Source organism: Onychostruthus taczanowskii, unplaced genomic scaffold (assembly GCF_017590055.1).
Source record: "Onychostruthus taczanowskii isolate IOZ18803 unplaced genomic scaffold, ASM1759005v1 scaffold2, whole genome shotgun sequence".
Lineage (NCBI taxonomy): Eukaryota > Metazoa > Chordata > Aves > Passeriformes > Passeridae > Onychostruthus > Onychostruthus taczanowskii.
The window spans coordinates 14,695,689-14,712,833 of NW_024499239.1; the positions used below are offsets into that span (position 1 = coordinate 14,695,689).

The 17,145-nt window shown below is 38.1% G+C and overlaps 1 protein-coding gene across 3 annotated transcripts in view; it reads left to right on the forward strand.

Moving 5' to 3' along the window:
- Positions 1-15,676, forward strand: part of LCORL (ligand dependent nuclear receptor corepressor like) — an 81,920-nt gene extending 66,244 nt beyond the window's left edge. For 2 of the 3 annotated variants that reach the window (XM_041402434.1, XM_041402436.1), the window contains one exon: positions 14,240-15,676. In XM_041402434.1, coding sequence (XP_041258368.1) covers positions 14,240-14,253 — 14 coding nt within the window. In that variant the 3' untranslated portion in view covers positions 14,254-15,676. The remainder of the gene's footprint in view (positions 1-14,239) is intronic. The other variant, XM_041402433.1, reaches the window with a different exon arrangement.
- Positions 15,677-17,145: the final 1,469 nt, after the last annotated feature.

Sequence of the window (17,145 nt, forward strand, 5' to 3'; positions counted from 1 at the left end):
AGTTTTGGATTTTCAGGAAATCTGATAACTATTTTGATATTTTACATTACTTCATTTACAGTTTTTGTTGTTTTCCCTTTTACTCATGGTTTCTCATATCAGTCATTGTCTTCAGAAAAGCTATGATAGCAAATTCATTGATAAAGGAAATGCTAAAAGACAAAGAACGATGATTCTGGAATTGTCTCCACACTTGTAACCCCAGATCTTTCTTAGGGGTACTATTGCACTATCAGAGGATTGTCTGGTATTGGAAGGATGTCTTGTTTTGCTGTGTTGATTCAACATTGTGTACTCTCTGCACCAGCCAAGGAAATCATAGAAACATTTTTACTCTAATATAGCTACTCCCTAAAAAGAAGCAACATGATTTCCAGCTGTGCATGCATGTGACTTCAAACGTAATTCCTGCATCTGGGAGTTAAATGCACATGAAAACATCATGTTTTGTTTATATGTTCTTTGGATTGTATTTTTGTTTATGTGGTATCATAAACTATATCATTGTTCTGTTGTCATGCTTGAAATGTTGCTATAGACACATTTATGGTCAGTATTTGAAGTTTTTCTTAAACTTTTGTGGATCTTGGGGTCTTAACAAATGTTCTTAAAGAGATGTTGTGACGCTGTTTTATTGTGAAACATTGTGGCAGGTGGGCAGAATGTTGTTCCCAAATTTTTTATGTACGCTTGGTTTTCATTAGCATGTGCAAGCAGGAATAAACAATTGAATTCTTACAGCTCAAGGTAGTGTCCAACAACCAGAACTAGCCATGCACTCATTGCAGCGACAGAAAAGATTTAATTGCTTTTTCTCACTGCCTGTTGTATTCAAGATAAGGTGGCTGGTAGATACATGGGTCCATTTGGGGTTTGTTTATTCTTCTGAACTGTTGCTTCCACAATGCATTTGACGTGGTGTGGGGCAGTTCCCCTTACTCTAAATTCATCTTCTGGCAATTTTAATTTCTTTAGCAACACGGAAATGCTTTATTCTCCATTGTGCGTAGAAAATTACGTAAGCATGTTTTTAGGAAAGCATTTTTCTTTTCACAAGAGTAGTTCACTTGTAACACTGAAAGTCACATTAACATGCTTTGGACTTGGGCAAAAGGTTTCAAGAAAGCCAAGCTAAAATACAAAAAACTATTAATACAACAATAAAACTGGGACATATGAAATACTCCATTTTACAATCTTACAATGTACTAAGTATTTTTAAAATCTGCTTCAGAGGGTGTGGACTTCATACTGATTACAGATGGAAAAGAGACTGTGAACCTTCTACGGTAGCAGGCAGAGCTGACATCACAGACCTCTGCTCTTAGCCTTCATATCAGAGTGGGAGTTTGCATACAAAAGCTTTTAAAAATCAATTTCTATCATTTAAAGTTAGGATACTTTCATCTAACATGAACTTTTTAATTTTTGCCCTTATATTTTCACTTTTCTTCAAGTAGTCTGGAGTTTTAGAACAGATCTATTGAATTTGTCAGCAGAGAATATGACTTTTCAATTTTAATTTTTTATTATGTTTGAATGTGGTTTTTGTATTCTACCTTAATGAAATCAAGTTTGTGCAGTACTTGAAAAGAGAAGTTGCTAATTTTTGTGGTCATTTCAAAGTTGGCTGCAAGAGTGAAGAATCATAACTATGAAAACTTTGGTGTTGTGAGTCTAATTGGTCTCTTCATTGTGCACATAAAATAACAGACAAACATTTTCTTAAACTTAACTTCCATTACTATAAGTTTGCAAAAAAATTGGAAGGGAAAATTTTGTGAATTCTTTTTTACACATCTGTGTTAGAACGGCTTAAATATTCCAGTATTGTTGCTTATTTGACTCATGGTAGTGCAATCCAGTAATAATAAAGCTACAAATGGGAATCAATTCCCTTCTACTGTGAATGACCTGGTGACAAACAAGATTGGCTTTAGCAGGTTGTTCAGCTTTCATGAAGGACCACATTCTACACCCCTAATAAGTGACAAATTTAAAATATTGGGTTAGGAAAAGTGCAGAGGAGACATACTGTAACAGTTACTAACTTTTGATTTTAAGAAGGCTCTTTTCAGAAAGACTTTTCATCAGAGGGTTACTTGGCTCTAAAATAAATTTCACCTGTGATGCAGAGTAAGCAGATACAAATTTTCATACCTGTGGTTTCCAGACAAGAAGTTACATTTTCACAGGCAGACATAAACCAAAGTAAGAGCATTAATAGAATTATAAGAAGAACATGAGATGAATGACTGTTCACAGTAAGTGGGCCATTTTTAGTGCAGAAGTGTAAAAGCAGAAAGGTACACTTGATGTATAGATGACTATGTATATGTAGTAAATCCTTACGCATTTTATGAACTTAATGGTCTCTGCTTCATTCCCCATGATGGAACAGCAGCTCCCATGCCACAGTTTTATGCTCCATTTTGTTTTACACTCTGGAATTCTACTTGCCAAATTACATACTCTTCTTTCCTTTTCTTTTTCTCACATCAGGTGATCCAGTGTGGGGTGTGTAGGTTTTGGGTGCTGTTCAGTTTTAAACTGTGGTTATTTGCATATTGCCTTAGAGTATGCTGTTATTCATCTTCTTTTGAGGGTTCTGAGCTAAGGATTTTTACTCTTGCTTCTTTGAATAATGGACTTTTTAAAAGAACTTGGCTCTGAGGTCTTCACATTTCTTTACCTGCTAGGATATGTAGTTTTCTGTAGCTTAGTGCCATGATCATTAAGCCTTTGTGTAGGATTTATATACCCAGTTTTATACCTAAGCTGGGGTGCTTTTTTCATCATTTTATTCAGTGTTGTTTTGCTGTCTGTTTTTAATTTTACCTCTTCAAAAACTGAGAAACTCATGGTCATATTTTCCTATTTGTCCTTGGTCCCGAGGAAATGGCTAGATTTTTCAGATTTCTTTAGGGAACTGGTAATACTAAATAAATATAGACAATAGTCTCTCTTTCTTTGAAAGCCTTTTACTAGAAGAGAAAATAGCAGTTTTCCAAGGCCTGCACAGTGCTTTTGAAAATCTGACAAGTACATATCCTTTTTAAAATTCTCTCTTCTGTTGAGAGTTCATGGCCTTAAAGCAGAGCTTCTGTTGCTGTTAGATAGAAAAGGAGGGAAGTAAATCAACAGAGCCTGTGAAGAGGTAACCTGTAAATTAAGTATTTATGTAGTCTGACCATGACCAGAGCAGATTAATTTTACTGAGACAATTCCACATTTTGGTGTTGAAAATAGTTCAAGAGAGATGCTGTAATTCATAGAGGCTTCTGTACTGTGCCTTAGTTTGCATTTCTCTATTGTTGATATGCTAAAGCTAGTGCTGCTTTTGTATTTTCACCACACATTTGTAAAGTGTCTTATACTGGAATCTTCAGTTAATTACATTCAAAAAGTGCAGATTCTGGTTCCAGAGTCGAGGGAGGAAATTTAAAACGGTGTGACAAGACTGGGTTGTTGTTTGCATGTATTCTTGGGTAGATTTTCCTTTCCTAATTCATCTTTCACTCCTCAAAGGATAGTTTTAGTCAGACCCTTGATGGTTTGAAATAATGTTCAGAATTTAAGCCAAATATAATGCCACTTTTCTTCACTTGTTCATCCTTTTGCTTGCAGTGTCCTTTCATTTTGCTATAATTGTACAGTTGTGCCTTAAAGATATTATTTAAACAACCTTTAATACTAATATAAATGTTTTTGTTATTTGGTAACTGGATATTAATTTAATAGAAATAGTAATTTTGCCATATTTTAAGGACAGCATTTCCTTATCAAAAGCCTTTTTCTCTCCAATGTTTTCTGTGGTCAACACAGAAAAGAAAGGCTCTCTAAAATGTCCTTGAATCTTGGGTGTCACTGAGAATGCTGTGTGTTTCTGAAAGCTGTAGACAACCTTCAGGTTCTAATTAAGACAGATATTTTTACAATGATCAGCAACTAATTAGATGGATATATCTGAAAGGAAATTGCTGAAGATGAGAAGTCTAATATTTTAAGAGCAGCATTTTGCCAGTATTGCCGTGCACGCCCCACTAGAGCATCTCAGCTTGGTGGGTTTGCCCTTGCTGGCACCTGGGGCAGTGTCCTGCTTCTTCCTGTGGTCAGTGTCATCTCAGACATGTTGGTGGTGGTTTGGGGTGTGTGATCTGGATAAAGAAAGTTTATGGTATCCTCATTAGCCATGTTTACGTCATAATTATTTAAAGATTTTTATTATTAGGTATTTTGAAAGAAATCAGAGGAAAATGTTTGGAAATCAGAATTACGGGTTTTACCAAATACAATTATATAGAAATGTGTGACATCTAGACCTGTACTTGAATATATTTATACAGGAATGTGTGCTACCTGTGAACCTTTCTAAGGTATGATTTTAAGAGAAAATCACTTCTTCAAAAAACTGCAAGTAGAACCTTGATTGAGATGCCAATTGGGAAATTACTTAGAATTTTTTACTTTGTTGCTCACAAAGGTTTTTTTAATAGAGCTTTATAAAAAGCAAAAAAGTAAATCTTATTTCACTGCTAGTCAAATAAAAGATTGAACTTATTGTAACTGAGTAATAATTAATACATACTCCACAGTCCTAACCAGGTTAGGACTCAATGTTTTGATTGGTTGCAGTGTAACTTTATAAAATAATGCCGTTCTTGAGACACATCTCTCTCCATCATCTCCTTTCAATGCATGAGGTATCATCTTGAAAACCATCTATGAAAACTTCAGTTTTCATATCTCCTTCATCTGTGTCTTTTTTCCCATTGTTGGATTGCCAGCTTTCAGCAGACTGACTTGTTTTCTCATCTAAATGCTCACTTTATATTTCATTCTCTGTGTGATTTTTCATGAACTTTTTTTATTAATTACTCACTTAATAAATCAGATTATATATGTTTTCCCTGCAGTTTTGTACCTTTTGTAGAAAGGTGTGCACTCTTCTTCAAGGAGGGTGATGAGTCCAATTGGGATGTCAAGTCACTGCGCATCAGCTCTGCTCCTGTAGTGAAAATTGCACCTCTGCCACTGGCTGTCCCCACCTGTGCTCCTCTGTCCCAGCAGTGCCTGTCCTGCACTGCTGCAGCACCGGGCTCCTGCTGAGCTGTTGTTCATTTCACAGCACTGCTGCTGCTCCTCTTCATTCGGACCCATGGCTGAGCCACGGTTCAGACCAGCCAGGCCATTGCACTCTGCTTATTCCACATTTCTCTGCATCCGCCTTCGTACTTTGCTCTCCTTTAGTACCAAACTGTAACTGATTCCCAGATCATGGATCAGCTTTCCTTTTATGCCAGGCTGTGTGTTTGTGAGTGCCAGAGGATATTCTGCAGAGGATGAGTGCAGCCCAGTTTTATTCCTATTTTGATTTTTTACTGCATGTTTCTCATTGTGTACTTTGGCTGGTCCATCCTGTCTGGTCCGTACACCTGCCAAGAGATTTTTAATACCATGAACAAAATGTCAGTCTGCTTCTGCCACAGATTTCTTCAAACCCAGGTATGGAAATTCTTTTGTAAAAAGCATAGCAGATTTTTAGTCCATTTTTTTCATATTGAAGACCAGGTAATTTAGTTTTTTCCTACAGTGTAGAGATATGTCTTTTCCAAGATCAAGATACTTAAACAGATTTAATCGTCCTATCTCCATGCTTTTGGGCCAACAGTTCTGGATGATTTATAACTCTAGACAAGTTGCAGTTTCTGCTGCCATATTCATGGCAAATTCCACATTCTGTTCTTGTGGGACAGGTCAAGCAATTTTTGTTTCTTTGCATTTTTTCATAACTGAAAGGGGACCATTGTTTGATGCTGATTCCTCTCATGTTCCAGACATCAGTAAAGGCTGTTTAGATTATTCTTCGATTTCTTTGGAGTACAGATAATGGTATCTCTTGCTGTGTCAAGAGGATGTAAACCTTTAGTGAGAAACTTCACGATTTATGGAGGCAATGTGCCCTTTTCTGTATTCTATTGCTTGGTTTCAATCTTTCTAGGTTTTACTATTTGATTTGTCTTTTCAACAGCAGAAACTCACCTGACTTATATCTGCTATCAGCTGTATTGGTTCCTTACCACAAGTCAAATTTAGGCAGGAGTTTCACACTTTCTTTCAGTGGCTGTGCCACTCACCTCCTCTCCATCCTCCACTCACTGCCACTTGCTCCTTTCTGTCACTTCTGAGCACCCATAAGAGGAATCTGCTTCTGTCTTTTATCATGGTTTATCTGTAACTGGGACAGATATCTTAACTTGGCTGCAGCTCTTTCTTCAGTTGAGATCAACTTTCGACCTACTTTTCTTACTTCATATATACCAGTAGAAATGGCCTTAAAATTAACTTAGTACTTAAAATACTTTTAAAAGCGTGAGTCTGGATTTCTGCTTGGTTTGGGATGTTTTATATCAGCTGTCAAGCCATCAGTGAGTAATGTGACTACAGTCAGGTTTTTCCAAGCAGGTCTAATTCTTTGTTTTCATTTTGTAGCTCAGGGTAGAATATTTCTAAATTACGATTCTGCTAGGAATTAGAATAATGAGGCTTTCACATTTCATATTAAAATGCATGCATACATGAAAATTAAGATGTTCAGAGAAGTCAGTCTTTTCAGATGGATCTTGTCACAAGTTCCTGTTACCTAAGGTGTGGATTTCACAAATACTCAGACATTATACTTGATGTTTTATTGACGCAGGCCTGCCCTCAAAGTTGTCTAATTTCAAAATGTTGGTCCGAACAGTGGATTATTTCCCTGTACATGAAATGAAAACCTAGCTGAAAAAAAATCTTGTCTAGAAGCTGTAAGAATTATTTAAAATATTTTTCTTGAAAAATAAATTCTTATTCTCAGTTGAATTGTGCTCTCTTGCCTATGTGTAGTCTTTAATTTTGAACGCAGGGTAAATTTTAGGGGGAGAAAAACTACTTAAAGTTAGGCCTCAGTGTTTTTATTGGGGCACTTAGCATAATTTTCAAAACATTCAATAATAATTTATTTTTTAAATTTAAAAAATGTATTTACAATGCAAGTAAATATTTAAGAGCTATACTTAAGGTACAATTCTTAAAATTTGGTTGTTGTTGTTACCTGTCTTTCTAGTTTAAAGTTCTGGTGATGTATGTTTGAATAAATTCTCTTGTGTATCGTATTTGTTGCTGACATTTCCTATTTATCAGTTTACTACTTACAGCTGGTTTTAAATTGCATTTAAGTAGTAGAAATCTCAGAAAAGGAAATTACTTATTTGCAAATTGCTGTTTGACCTTCCTGAATTCAGAAGTCTGGTGAGTTTTAAACCACCCAGGGACTGTCTCATCGTATTTCTGAAATGATCTCTCTCCATAACATAATTGCATTTATAATGTCAAAAAACTGTTATGGATTAAAGATTTGAGCTCAAGTGACAGGACTTGCATAGCTGCATTCATCCCAGCACTGAGATGGAGGCATTGTGCTTCCTCAGGACAGCCTGAACCAGCAGCACTCGCTGTCCTGAGCCCTCAGGCTCGCCTTACTGCGCCTCGTTCCAAACCTGCTTTAATTATGATTAGGTAGGGAAAAATAGCAAAAGCTTTTATTCTGTTATAGTAAGTTTGTAAGTCAAATACAACAGTGCTCATCTGCACAACAGGTGTTTAGGGGTTTTATTTATTTGCATGCTTCTAGTCATAACTAGAAATTAGTTTTCTTTCAGGGACTGATGATCAGAGGAAGGCTTGTTTCATGGTGGTGCCTAGAAGCTAAGAATTCATGATACTCATCATCAGATTAATGATGCTGCCTTTCAGCTGTTAGAATCTTAGCTGCTTTTTGCTTCCAAGATCTTTTCAGACAGTATGCTATGAACAGTTTGACATCATAGGATTATTTGTTTTCTTTAACAGGTTATGTACTATCATCACTAGTAAATTACATCCTAAGTTGTTTTTACTTCTTCATGCCCACTTCAGTGACAGCTTACATTAATATTCTTCTTCCTTGTTCTTGAAGAACCCTGTGTCTTTTGTGGACTACTAAAGAGTCTGTAATGCCACAGAACATGATGATTCTTGTCAAAAAGATCACTGTTCTACAAAACTTTCTCAGTCAGGCTGCTTTAAATAATGGGGGAAGGAATGTTGTTGCTATTTAGACTTGTCAACATATATTCAAGTCTACCCTGTATTTTGGGGAGCCATTAGAATGGAGCTCTGTGCTTCCATGGCTATGCAAGCCTGATTAATTTATTTTTTAAAAGAGTTTTGGTTCCTGAATTCTTCAATGAAATTGCAATTTAAACCTTTTATGTTGCCTATGATCTGTTGTGTGTAGTTTTCCGAGCCTGACTGGTTTTGGGGAGAAAGTTATGTTATTTCTCTGCCTGCACTCTCAAACTGTTGCCATCCATTCCATTTGCCAGATGTTTACTTGAAAATGTAGCCACCTGCTGTTCAGTGTTACTGTTGTGCTGTGGTCTTTGAAGTACCAAGGATAAGTACTGCTATATAATTTTGTCTCTGTGCAAGTTAAAGCTTGAAGAGTGTGTTGGTATCTCAGTATATAGACTCAGAAAAAAGCTACCAGTTAGTAATGCTCTTTCACTGACAGGCCAAGAGTGCTCACAAATTCCTACTTGCCTCTTCTTGCTGTCTTTCTTATATAATTTGTATGTATTTCACTCTCTTTTTTTTCCCTTCTCAAACCCAGAAAACAACTCTGAATTAGTCTGAAGAGAAAAATAAACTTTCCACCATAATTTCAGTCTGGGATTAAGGCTGGTTCTGCCTTCTCACCCTGTCTTTTTGTCTCCATTTAGTTCACCTCCTGTCTTGGTATTCTGTGCTGTTTTGTTTGTCTTAGCACTCTGGCTGTGTTAAACTCAGCTCTTATATCTAACTTTTAAGATTCTCAGAATATTGCTTATCTCCCCATCTTGCTTTGAGTGGTTTCCAGGGCACTTTTTTCTCTCTCTGATTCCCAAATGAGATTCCATCCACACAGCTGAAATACGTTATTTCATACTACAGTGAGAATCCTGTTGGTAAATGGAAATGAGACATTAAAATTTTCTTTGTAGATTTCTTTGCTGCTGGGTTTTGGCATTGTGGAAAAAAATGAGTTTAAATTTTAGAGACAATCAGTCAGACTGTGCATGCTTGGTTTATTGTCTTTTCAATATATATTACATTACCAGATCAGTCTCTGTTGGAAGTCATACTGAGGCTACTGTAGTCGTTGTTGATTTTAACCTAGTGTATTCCACTAGTTCCTTTTTTGAGAAATTCAGAATATTTTTTTTAAATTCTGCTAAAGTTTTAGTGTTTCTACTCAGTGTTTTTGAAACCTTTCTGTAAAAGCCCTGAGTCTGCTGTGTGTCACAGATGCTCTTATGTTTTCCAAGCTGCCAGTCTGCAATCTCTGCTGGCAGTGTTTAACAAGTGCAGTTTGCAGAATTTCTGTCAGACAGGAGGGTAAGAGCCAATTTGACCTTGCTCCCAAATAGTGGGGAAGGAGATGTTTTTATCTGTAGGTGTTGCAAAAGACTTAGAGAAACATAGCCCTGCAGTGATACTTTCATAGCTGTTTTACAGCACATGAGCACACAGCATTGATGGCAAGCTCTGATGGGAAATGCTGAGGACTGACCTAACAGATAAGGAACATTTTTACCCATTCCTACTTTTTCTTTTTCCTACTCTTTTTCAACATGTTGTGACAGATTAACTCAGCAAATATATGAACTTGAGCTAGCCAGGTTTTTTTTATCATTTTCATACAACAACAGGTGTCAAATATCCTGTTTTTCCAGAAGAATGTGGCTGCAAACTGCAGAGAAAATAAGCAGTTCAAAGAATATTATTTTCATTTTGTGCTTGGCAGCCTCAAATTTTCTGGTGTTGGTCTCCTATCCTGCCATTAAAAACCAGTATTTATGACAGTATAATAATGATTTGGGTAAAACTAAAGAAGAAATGTGAATTTGCAAACAAAAATAGTTGTATTCAGGCAGTTTTAACAGGAGGTGTGAAAAAGAATAATGTTTTCTTTAGCACTTAGGAACATGGGGAGGCCGCTCACTGGTTACTTTAGTAAAAGGCTGGATTCAAACCTTTCTATTTATTCCTTTTTATTTAATGATAGGGGGGAATGTTCATGGGGAGAGATGATTCCTTTAGGCCCCAGCAGGCTGAAGAGACTGAACTACACCCGGGGTTCTCTGCTTAGCCAAGGAGACCAGAGCGGACCTGAGAGGCATCAGGGTTACTCTGATGAGTTAGAGTAACACAGGGGTGATTGGTTAGAACAGCACAGGCAATCCGTGCTTTCTGCAGCACTGTTGAAAGGTGGTAAATTCAGAGGTGATTCAGTAATGGTGGTAGGGGAGCTGGGAGTTACAACACACACAGAACCATCCTGAAGACACTGCTGACTGTTCCAGCCCCATTGGTTTGGCGTGCAGCAGCTTCCAGAGCCAGCCCAGAGCAGGTGAGAGCACTCCAGCTTGCACGGAGCCAGCAGCGTGTCCTGTCACCGTGCGCAGCCTGCTGTGCCCATGTCCTCAGTGCCACTCTGGGCTTCACATGCCTCTGGGGAAGATCAAGCCTCTCTGAGACTGAACAGGCCCCTGGCACAGCCATGGCAGAGCACCTGCTGTGAGGGGCTGCTGAATTTGGCTCCCCAAGACATTTTTTCAGATTGTTCTTGTTTCAGATCAAAAAGTATGGTCGCATTTCCATATCCCTTTTTTTTCCCTGTTTACTTTCTAAGAAGAGACAAGAATTATATGGAACAGTTATTATACATGGTGAAATATAAAATCTTTTCAATCAAGCAGTAAATATGTTACCAGCACTTCAAGACTATTTAGAGAAAAGGGCTAGGAAAGGGTAGCATAATTAAAGATGAAGAAAAAATTTTGAATTTTCAAAACATCTCACTAATTTATCATACAAATTGTGAAAAATGAAGATAATTTTCATATTTTTCACTGGGATTTGAGCACTGTTGTCCTGTCTTCAATTCCCTAGTGAAAACAGAGCTATTGGATATGCCATGGCTGGAGTTCATGGTGTTCCAAGTCACAGAAGCACCTGTAGCTGACTTCCACAAATCACACATGCACGGAAGCTGATTAACTGAGTCAGTCCCAAGTGATTAAAAGCAAAACAGATAATTGCTAGCATGGTAAACACATGGAATCAGAATTGGAAATTCTAACCTTTTTAGAGACCATTCTGTAAGGTCAGTGTATGCCTGTTGTCTAGACAATTAAAGGAAACTCCATCTTCTTACTGGAGTGAGTGTTGGCAGTCAGAGCTCCTGGGGGCTGTAAAGTAGGGGTACTCTTCCAGGCTCTCCTGAAATAGGCTGTATGGCTTCTGGGACCATCAGGCTGTGTGTGTAACATCTTGCTAGGAATGCTTAATGCACAGTGGAGCTTGTGCAAATAGAGTGGAATAAAATTTAGAGTAGAATCTATTGATGGATTTGATTGGAAAAATTCAACTGCTTCTGTTTAACTTCATCCCTTTAATTACATTCTCTGATTTAAAAATATTTAAATACAGAATTTTTTTACCTTGTTATATCAACAGCTGGAAAATAAACCACTACAGATAAAGGAATGAAAAGATAAAAGACTAGGTTCTTCTTGGTTAACAAATATATTAAAGCAGATCTCTAACCATGTTACTTTCCACTCAATTTTTATCAAAGTAAAATTTTCTAAAATATTTTAACTTTTCCTGTTGATCTTACGAATACCAAGGAACTGGGGGGAAAATTAGCATTTTTCTATTCCTGTTTTTTTTTTTGCGCTTATTTAAAAAGCAAAGTCTTGAGTTTCCTAGAGCTCTTCTCTGAGAGGTAAATAGATCACCACATGACAATTACCAACTCATACTCCAGTTCTAGTTTTGCAAATTCAATCCAACCTATTGCACCTTGTACAGAAACCTGCACACACCTAAAAGATGAAGAGAGGACAGCCCCTGGCAGAGCTGAGACCTTGGAAAGGGCTGTTTGTTTGGTGCTGTAATAGCACTCAGCGTTTTCATTTATAATCCAAGCAAATGAGAAGGAATGATAACCACAGCTGCACCAAGTCTAGGATACTCTGTTACCACCAGCAGTGTAGTTTGGAAAATGGCCCTTACCAGCTTGGTGCAATCCCCAGTTGATCTACAGAAGGAACGTGGCAGGTCATACAAAGAACAAAAAACCTTTGGCTTTTCCTGTCTGGCACCTGCCCAGCATTCAACACAGTTTATGTGTCTATTGCTTTAAAGGCAGTAGAAATGCTGGGTTTTAAAGTACTTTGCAGGTATATACTGTTTCACAGTTTGCAGTTTCTTGATTCCCAAGGCATTTATGTTCCTTTCAGATAGCAACCACCACCACCAAAAAAAAAAAAACCAAACACACAAAAAACCCACCCAAAAAAAAACCACCCCAACCCTTAAAGAAAACCAAACCAAAACATTTCTGCCCTATCCTTCATTTAGCTGTTTAGAAGTTGTGTTTTGCTACATGGCCGTGCCTGAAAAGCACAAAATCAGTAGGGGGTGAGGCTTCAGCTGCTAAGTGAAGCCTTAACACCATCTTCCATATGCACTTATCCCATGGTCATAAATAAAGCCTTTGAATTCCTGAGGACAAAGATCCAAGTCTGAAGAGGTTGTAAACTCAAGAAAGTAACCTTGCTGATTGAAGTCCTGTCCATCATCTACACCTGCACTCCTTTTCCTGCAGGAAGGAAAAGATCAGAGCAACCAGAGGAAAAGGGCACAAGGCAAAACAAGACAAAAGATAAAGGCTGAATAATGACAAAGGAAATGCAGAGCATGGGGGCAGTGCACCCGTTTGGAGGGTTGGGAACTAGTGTTAGTAAATGAGAAATTTCTGTTTCACTGCCATATCAACAAGGCACATAGCCTTGAGGGGTGCTTATATTAAAATGTGAAAGAATTAAAACTGTTTCTGATACCTGTGACAAACAAGTGAATTGTCATTCTAGCTGTTGCCTAAGCTCTTTCCCTTTTGCTGTGACATGTTTTAATCAAAGTCAGTCATTGGTATTTCAGTAACACAAGCCTCAGGGTATAGTTCTACACTGACTGGGTGTCCTCAGCTACTCTGGTGTACTCATGTGATCACTACACTACAGCACATTCAGTCCTTCAGAATGAGTTCTGATGAACCTCTTTTCCTGAAATGCAAGTAAAAGCTGTTTCTGCTGCTTAAATCCTTGGACAGGAAACTGTTCAGATAGGTTTTAGCATGGTGATTACATCCTATCCTTAATTAATAATTTTTAGGACCTCAGAAATGTTTTCAACTTTGGCATTCAAGAAGTGCCCAAAAACTTTGAAAAGGATGGTGAGAAACAATGTATCACACACACAAGGGGACAAATCACTGCAGGAGGTGGACAGTAACATACAAGGGAGGTTTGAAATGAGGTCTTCTGAGTGTTTTATATCTTAAAGCACTTCTGAGGCTTTATATATTAAGGAATACATTTTTGATTATGAGGATGGTGAAACACTGAAACAGTGTTACTTATCCAGACTGATTCTGGATGTCTATCCCTGGAAACATTCAGGATCAGGCTGGATGGGGGGCTCTGATCAACTTGATCTAGTTGAAGATGTCGCTGTCATTGCAGGGTTGGAGTAGATGACCTTTAAAAGTGGCTTCCAACCCAAACTGTTTGATGATTCAATCCACACGTGTGTCCTAGCCTGCTTAGTGACCCCCTCAAAGGACTGGCTTTCTCTTCCTGTGTTACTTTTTTCCCTAGATTTAAAACAAAACACCATCTATATGTGAGTCCTTCCATGGCTGCACTAAATTAACAGTCAGCAATAAAAACAAGCCCCAAACTCTTGCCCAGTTCCTGCTCTGTGCCTTTACAGTAGTCAGCTGGAGATGACTGAAGCGTGAGCAGCTGTTCCTGCGCCTCCTGCAAAGGAGCAGCACGAGCAGGAAGCTGCCCTGGGACTGACACTGCCAATGGACAGGGCCTCAGCCATCCCCACACAGACAAACCCAGTCTGCTGCACAGCAGTCGGGCTCTAATCTGTGTTTCTGGAACATCGTGCACTAAAACAACAACAAAAATCCCCAGCAGAATACAGGATCTGCCACCACCTCATCTTGCCTCTTATCAGCTTGTTTGCAGGGCAAGAGGAAAGTGTACTAAACTTTTTCTCATTTTTTTTCCCTCTCCTACCCCCACTTCTTTTCTCACAGCACGCTACAAGTGAAAGTCTCGGAGCCGCAGAATTCAATAGACATGAACACAGAAAATGAACATTTGAAGTCCATAAAGATGTGCCTTAATCAGCCCACTGAGTGGAATCTGAGTTTTTCAGCAGCATCTCTCGCCAGCTGTAAAGTTTTTAACCAAAATCTCAAAACTGATGAGAACAAATAGATTGCAGCTGTTCTTGCACTATTATTTTGTACATTGTTCCTGATTTTTTTTCTGCTAAATGATAAGCATTTATTACATTGATCTTGAAATGATCTTGTGTGATTTGGCTTTATATACTACTAGCATTACTCAGTTTGATGTACTTTTTCTTTCTAAATATGAAGTTTCACATCTGACCATCATGAAATTCTTGCAGTTCAAATTTATATCAGAATCTGATGTTCCCCTTTAATAGTATTGTGATTTTTCTATGTTCTTTAAGTTTAACTATGGTTTCCCAATTTTATTTTTGTGCACGAAAGTTAATATATTATGTAATTTGTGGCATAGGTCACCATGTAAAGATTTATGATAATAATTCAAACAAATCTGTAACAGGTGGAGACCGACTACCTCGAAGCAAAGCAGTACAAAGGTAAATTACCTGAGGAGATCTCCTTCACCAACGGATTGAAATGTGTGGAAGCACCAGTTGTTTCTGCAGTATGCTTTCATCTTCACTTACCTTGAGAACTTCTGTGTGACAGTGTTTAATGACCCTAATGTCTAAAAGAAAGACCAAGCCTGCTGGAGAATCTCGTGAAAGATTGTCATTCAACAAATCTGTATCTGCACTTTTTGAGGTTTCTGCTAAATGGTCTTTCTTCCCATTTGTTTTTATGAATTTATGCCTGCCACCAATTAAAATGGATGTAAATGCTCTTCCTATTTCATTTTTTTCCGTGTACTTTGGAAATTCAATGTAAAATCAAAATTTTATCTCTACTCAAAGAAGTAGTAAATGGTTGTAGCTGACTACATTGTAGACATTCCATGCTTAAATGATCTTAGCAAGGTTCATGTACTTGGTTCATCAAAACTTTATTATTATTACAGCTATAAAAAAAGTGTTAGAATAAAACCATATAATATACTTCTCTTTTCTGGAGTCATACATTCAATAGCTAGAGTAGAAGTTTCTTAGTTCATGATGAGTTGTCTGTCCTTTACTTGACAAGAACTAATTTTCCAGAAGGAAATTTCCTTGGAAGACACTGTATTTTATAAAACAAAGGTTTTAAGGATTCACCTTACAAAAATGAAGATGTATTTCCACTTTACAGAGGTTTGTTTGTTTGCAGGTGCAATCCAGTAACTGAAAGAGATTGTTATGAATTCTGGTGGCCACTAGATCCCAAGATGGTATTGAGTCACTGAAGCATTGGACATGGTTAAAAGAATGTGATTTAAAAAAATAAACATTCATCATGTTTTGAGCTGTTCAGAAGGTCTTTATGTATCTCAACTGTTAAATGCATGTGGATTCTGTGGGGCAAGAAAGCCAAAAGGAGAATTAAACTTTCAAGGGGAGAGGAACTGAAGTTGACTTCAGTAGAGCCCCACCAAAGCACAAGGATCAGTAGGGAGGCAGGCAGGACATAGGAGTCACACAAGCACTGGAGCCGACATGGCTGGAACTGTTTGTGTCCCATGGGAGGAGACACCACATGGATTTTCTGATCTCAAAGACACAGTAAATACCAGCACCTTGCTGGTTTGGACATGTCTCCCTCAGGTCCAGGCCTGGTTTTTGTTAACAAATTATTATTAATTATTATTATTCCTTTGAGTTTTCAGGCATAACCCAAGCTCACCAGCCCCTGCTGTCCTTCAGCCTGGAGAGCAACCGGCCAAAGGCCTGTTCTCAAGAGAAGCTGCTTTAGTGCACAGGCTGAAGAGACTGAATACACAAGCAAACAAGAATAACATAGGTTTTAAGAAAAAAAACCTAGTTTGGGAATAAACATGGGATCTAAGTTTGATGAGTGACCACTGGTATTTTACTGTTATTTAATTAGGCAGTCAAGTCTAGGTCTAGTTCGTGTCTGACACTGTCACGTTTAGCCAGCAAAAAGAGGAATGACACACAGTAATTGGTCCAGAGCAACAAAGAGGCTTTTTTAAAATAAATTAAAATATTTTAGAATAAAATTTAAGGAATAAAATTTTATTCCTTAAGTAAGAAGCTGGGAAGTTAGGTACTTTCAAGACACAGAATTAAAGTAAAAACCAGTATTATTTTAGCTAGAAGGAGTAATGAATACCAAGAAAGATGTTTTTCATTGCAAGGATGACAGTTCCAGACTTGGCTCCTTGTCACCTTTGGATGGGTTCTTGCTACCATGTGCCCTTCTCAGGAAGTCAACTGTATACATTGAAACTTTGATCATCAGTAATAGTGAACTTTGAGAGACAGCACTTACTGTCCCACCCTGCAATTATACAACCACCCCTCCTGAAAAGGTCAAGAACACATCAAATTTTGTATTACACAGAAAACCCTTCCCTTTACAGGGAATTGGGTAGGCCATGTACATAGAGAGGCTGGAAATTCAGTGCCAGTTGCTGCTCAGGTTTCTGGTCTGAAAGGATCACAGGGTAAGTCTGGCATAGAAGGACATCAGGAAGGTCCATAGTTGTACACCCTGCTCAAAGGCAGCCAGCTGTGAGCAGTTCACACCTAGCCCTGTCTTAAAAACTCCTAGGACAGAACCTGCACAGGCAACCTGTTCCACCCCAGGGACCTCCAGTTAGAAAAAGTCTATTTTCTATTAACACACACCAGTGAAGCCACATCCACAGCAGAGGCATCCACAGACTGGGAGGTGACTTGAGGGAAACCTGATCTTTTCAGTCCAGCATTCCCAAGAGATGCCAGAGACAGAACCTGTATATGTGGCAA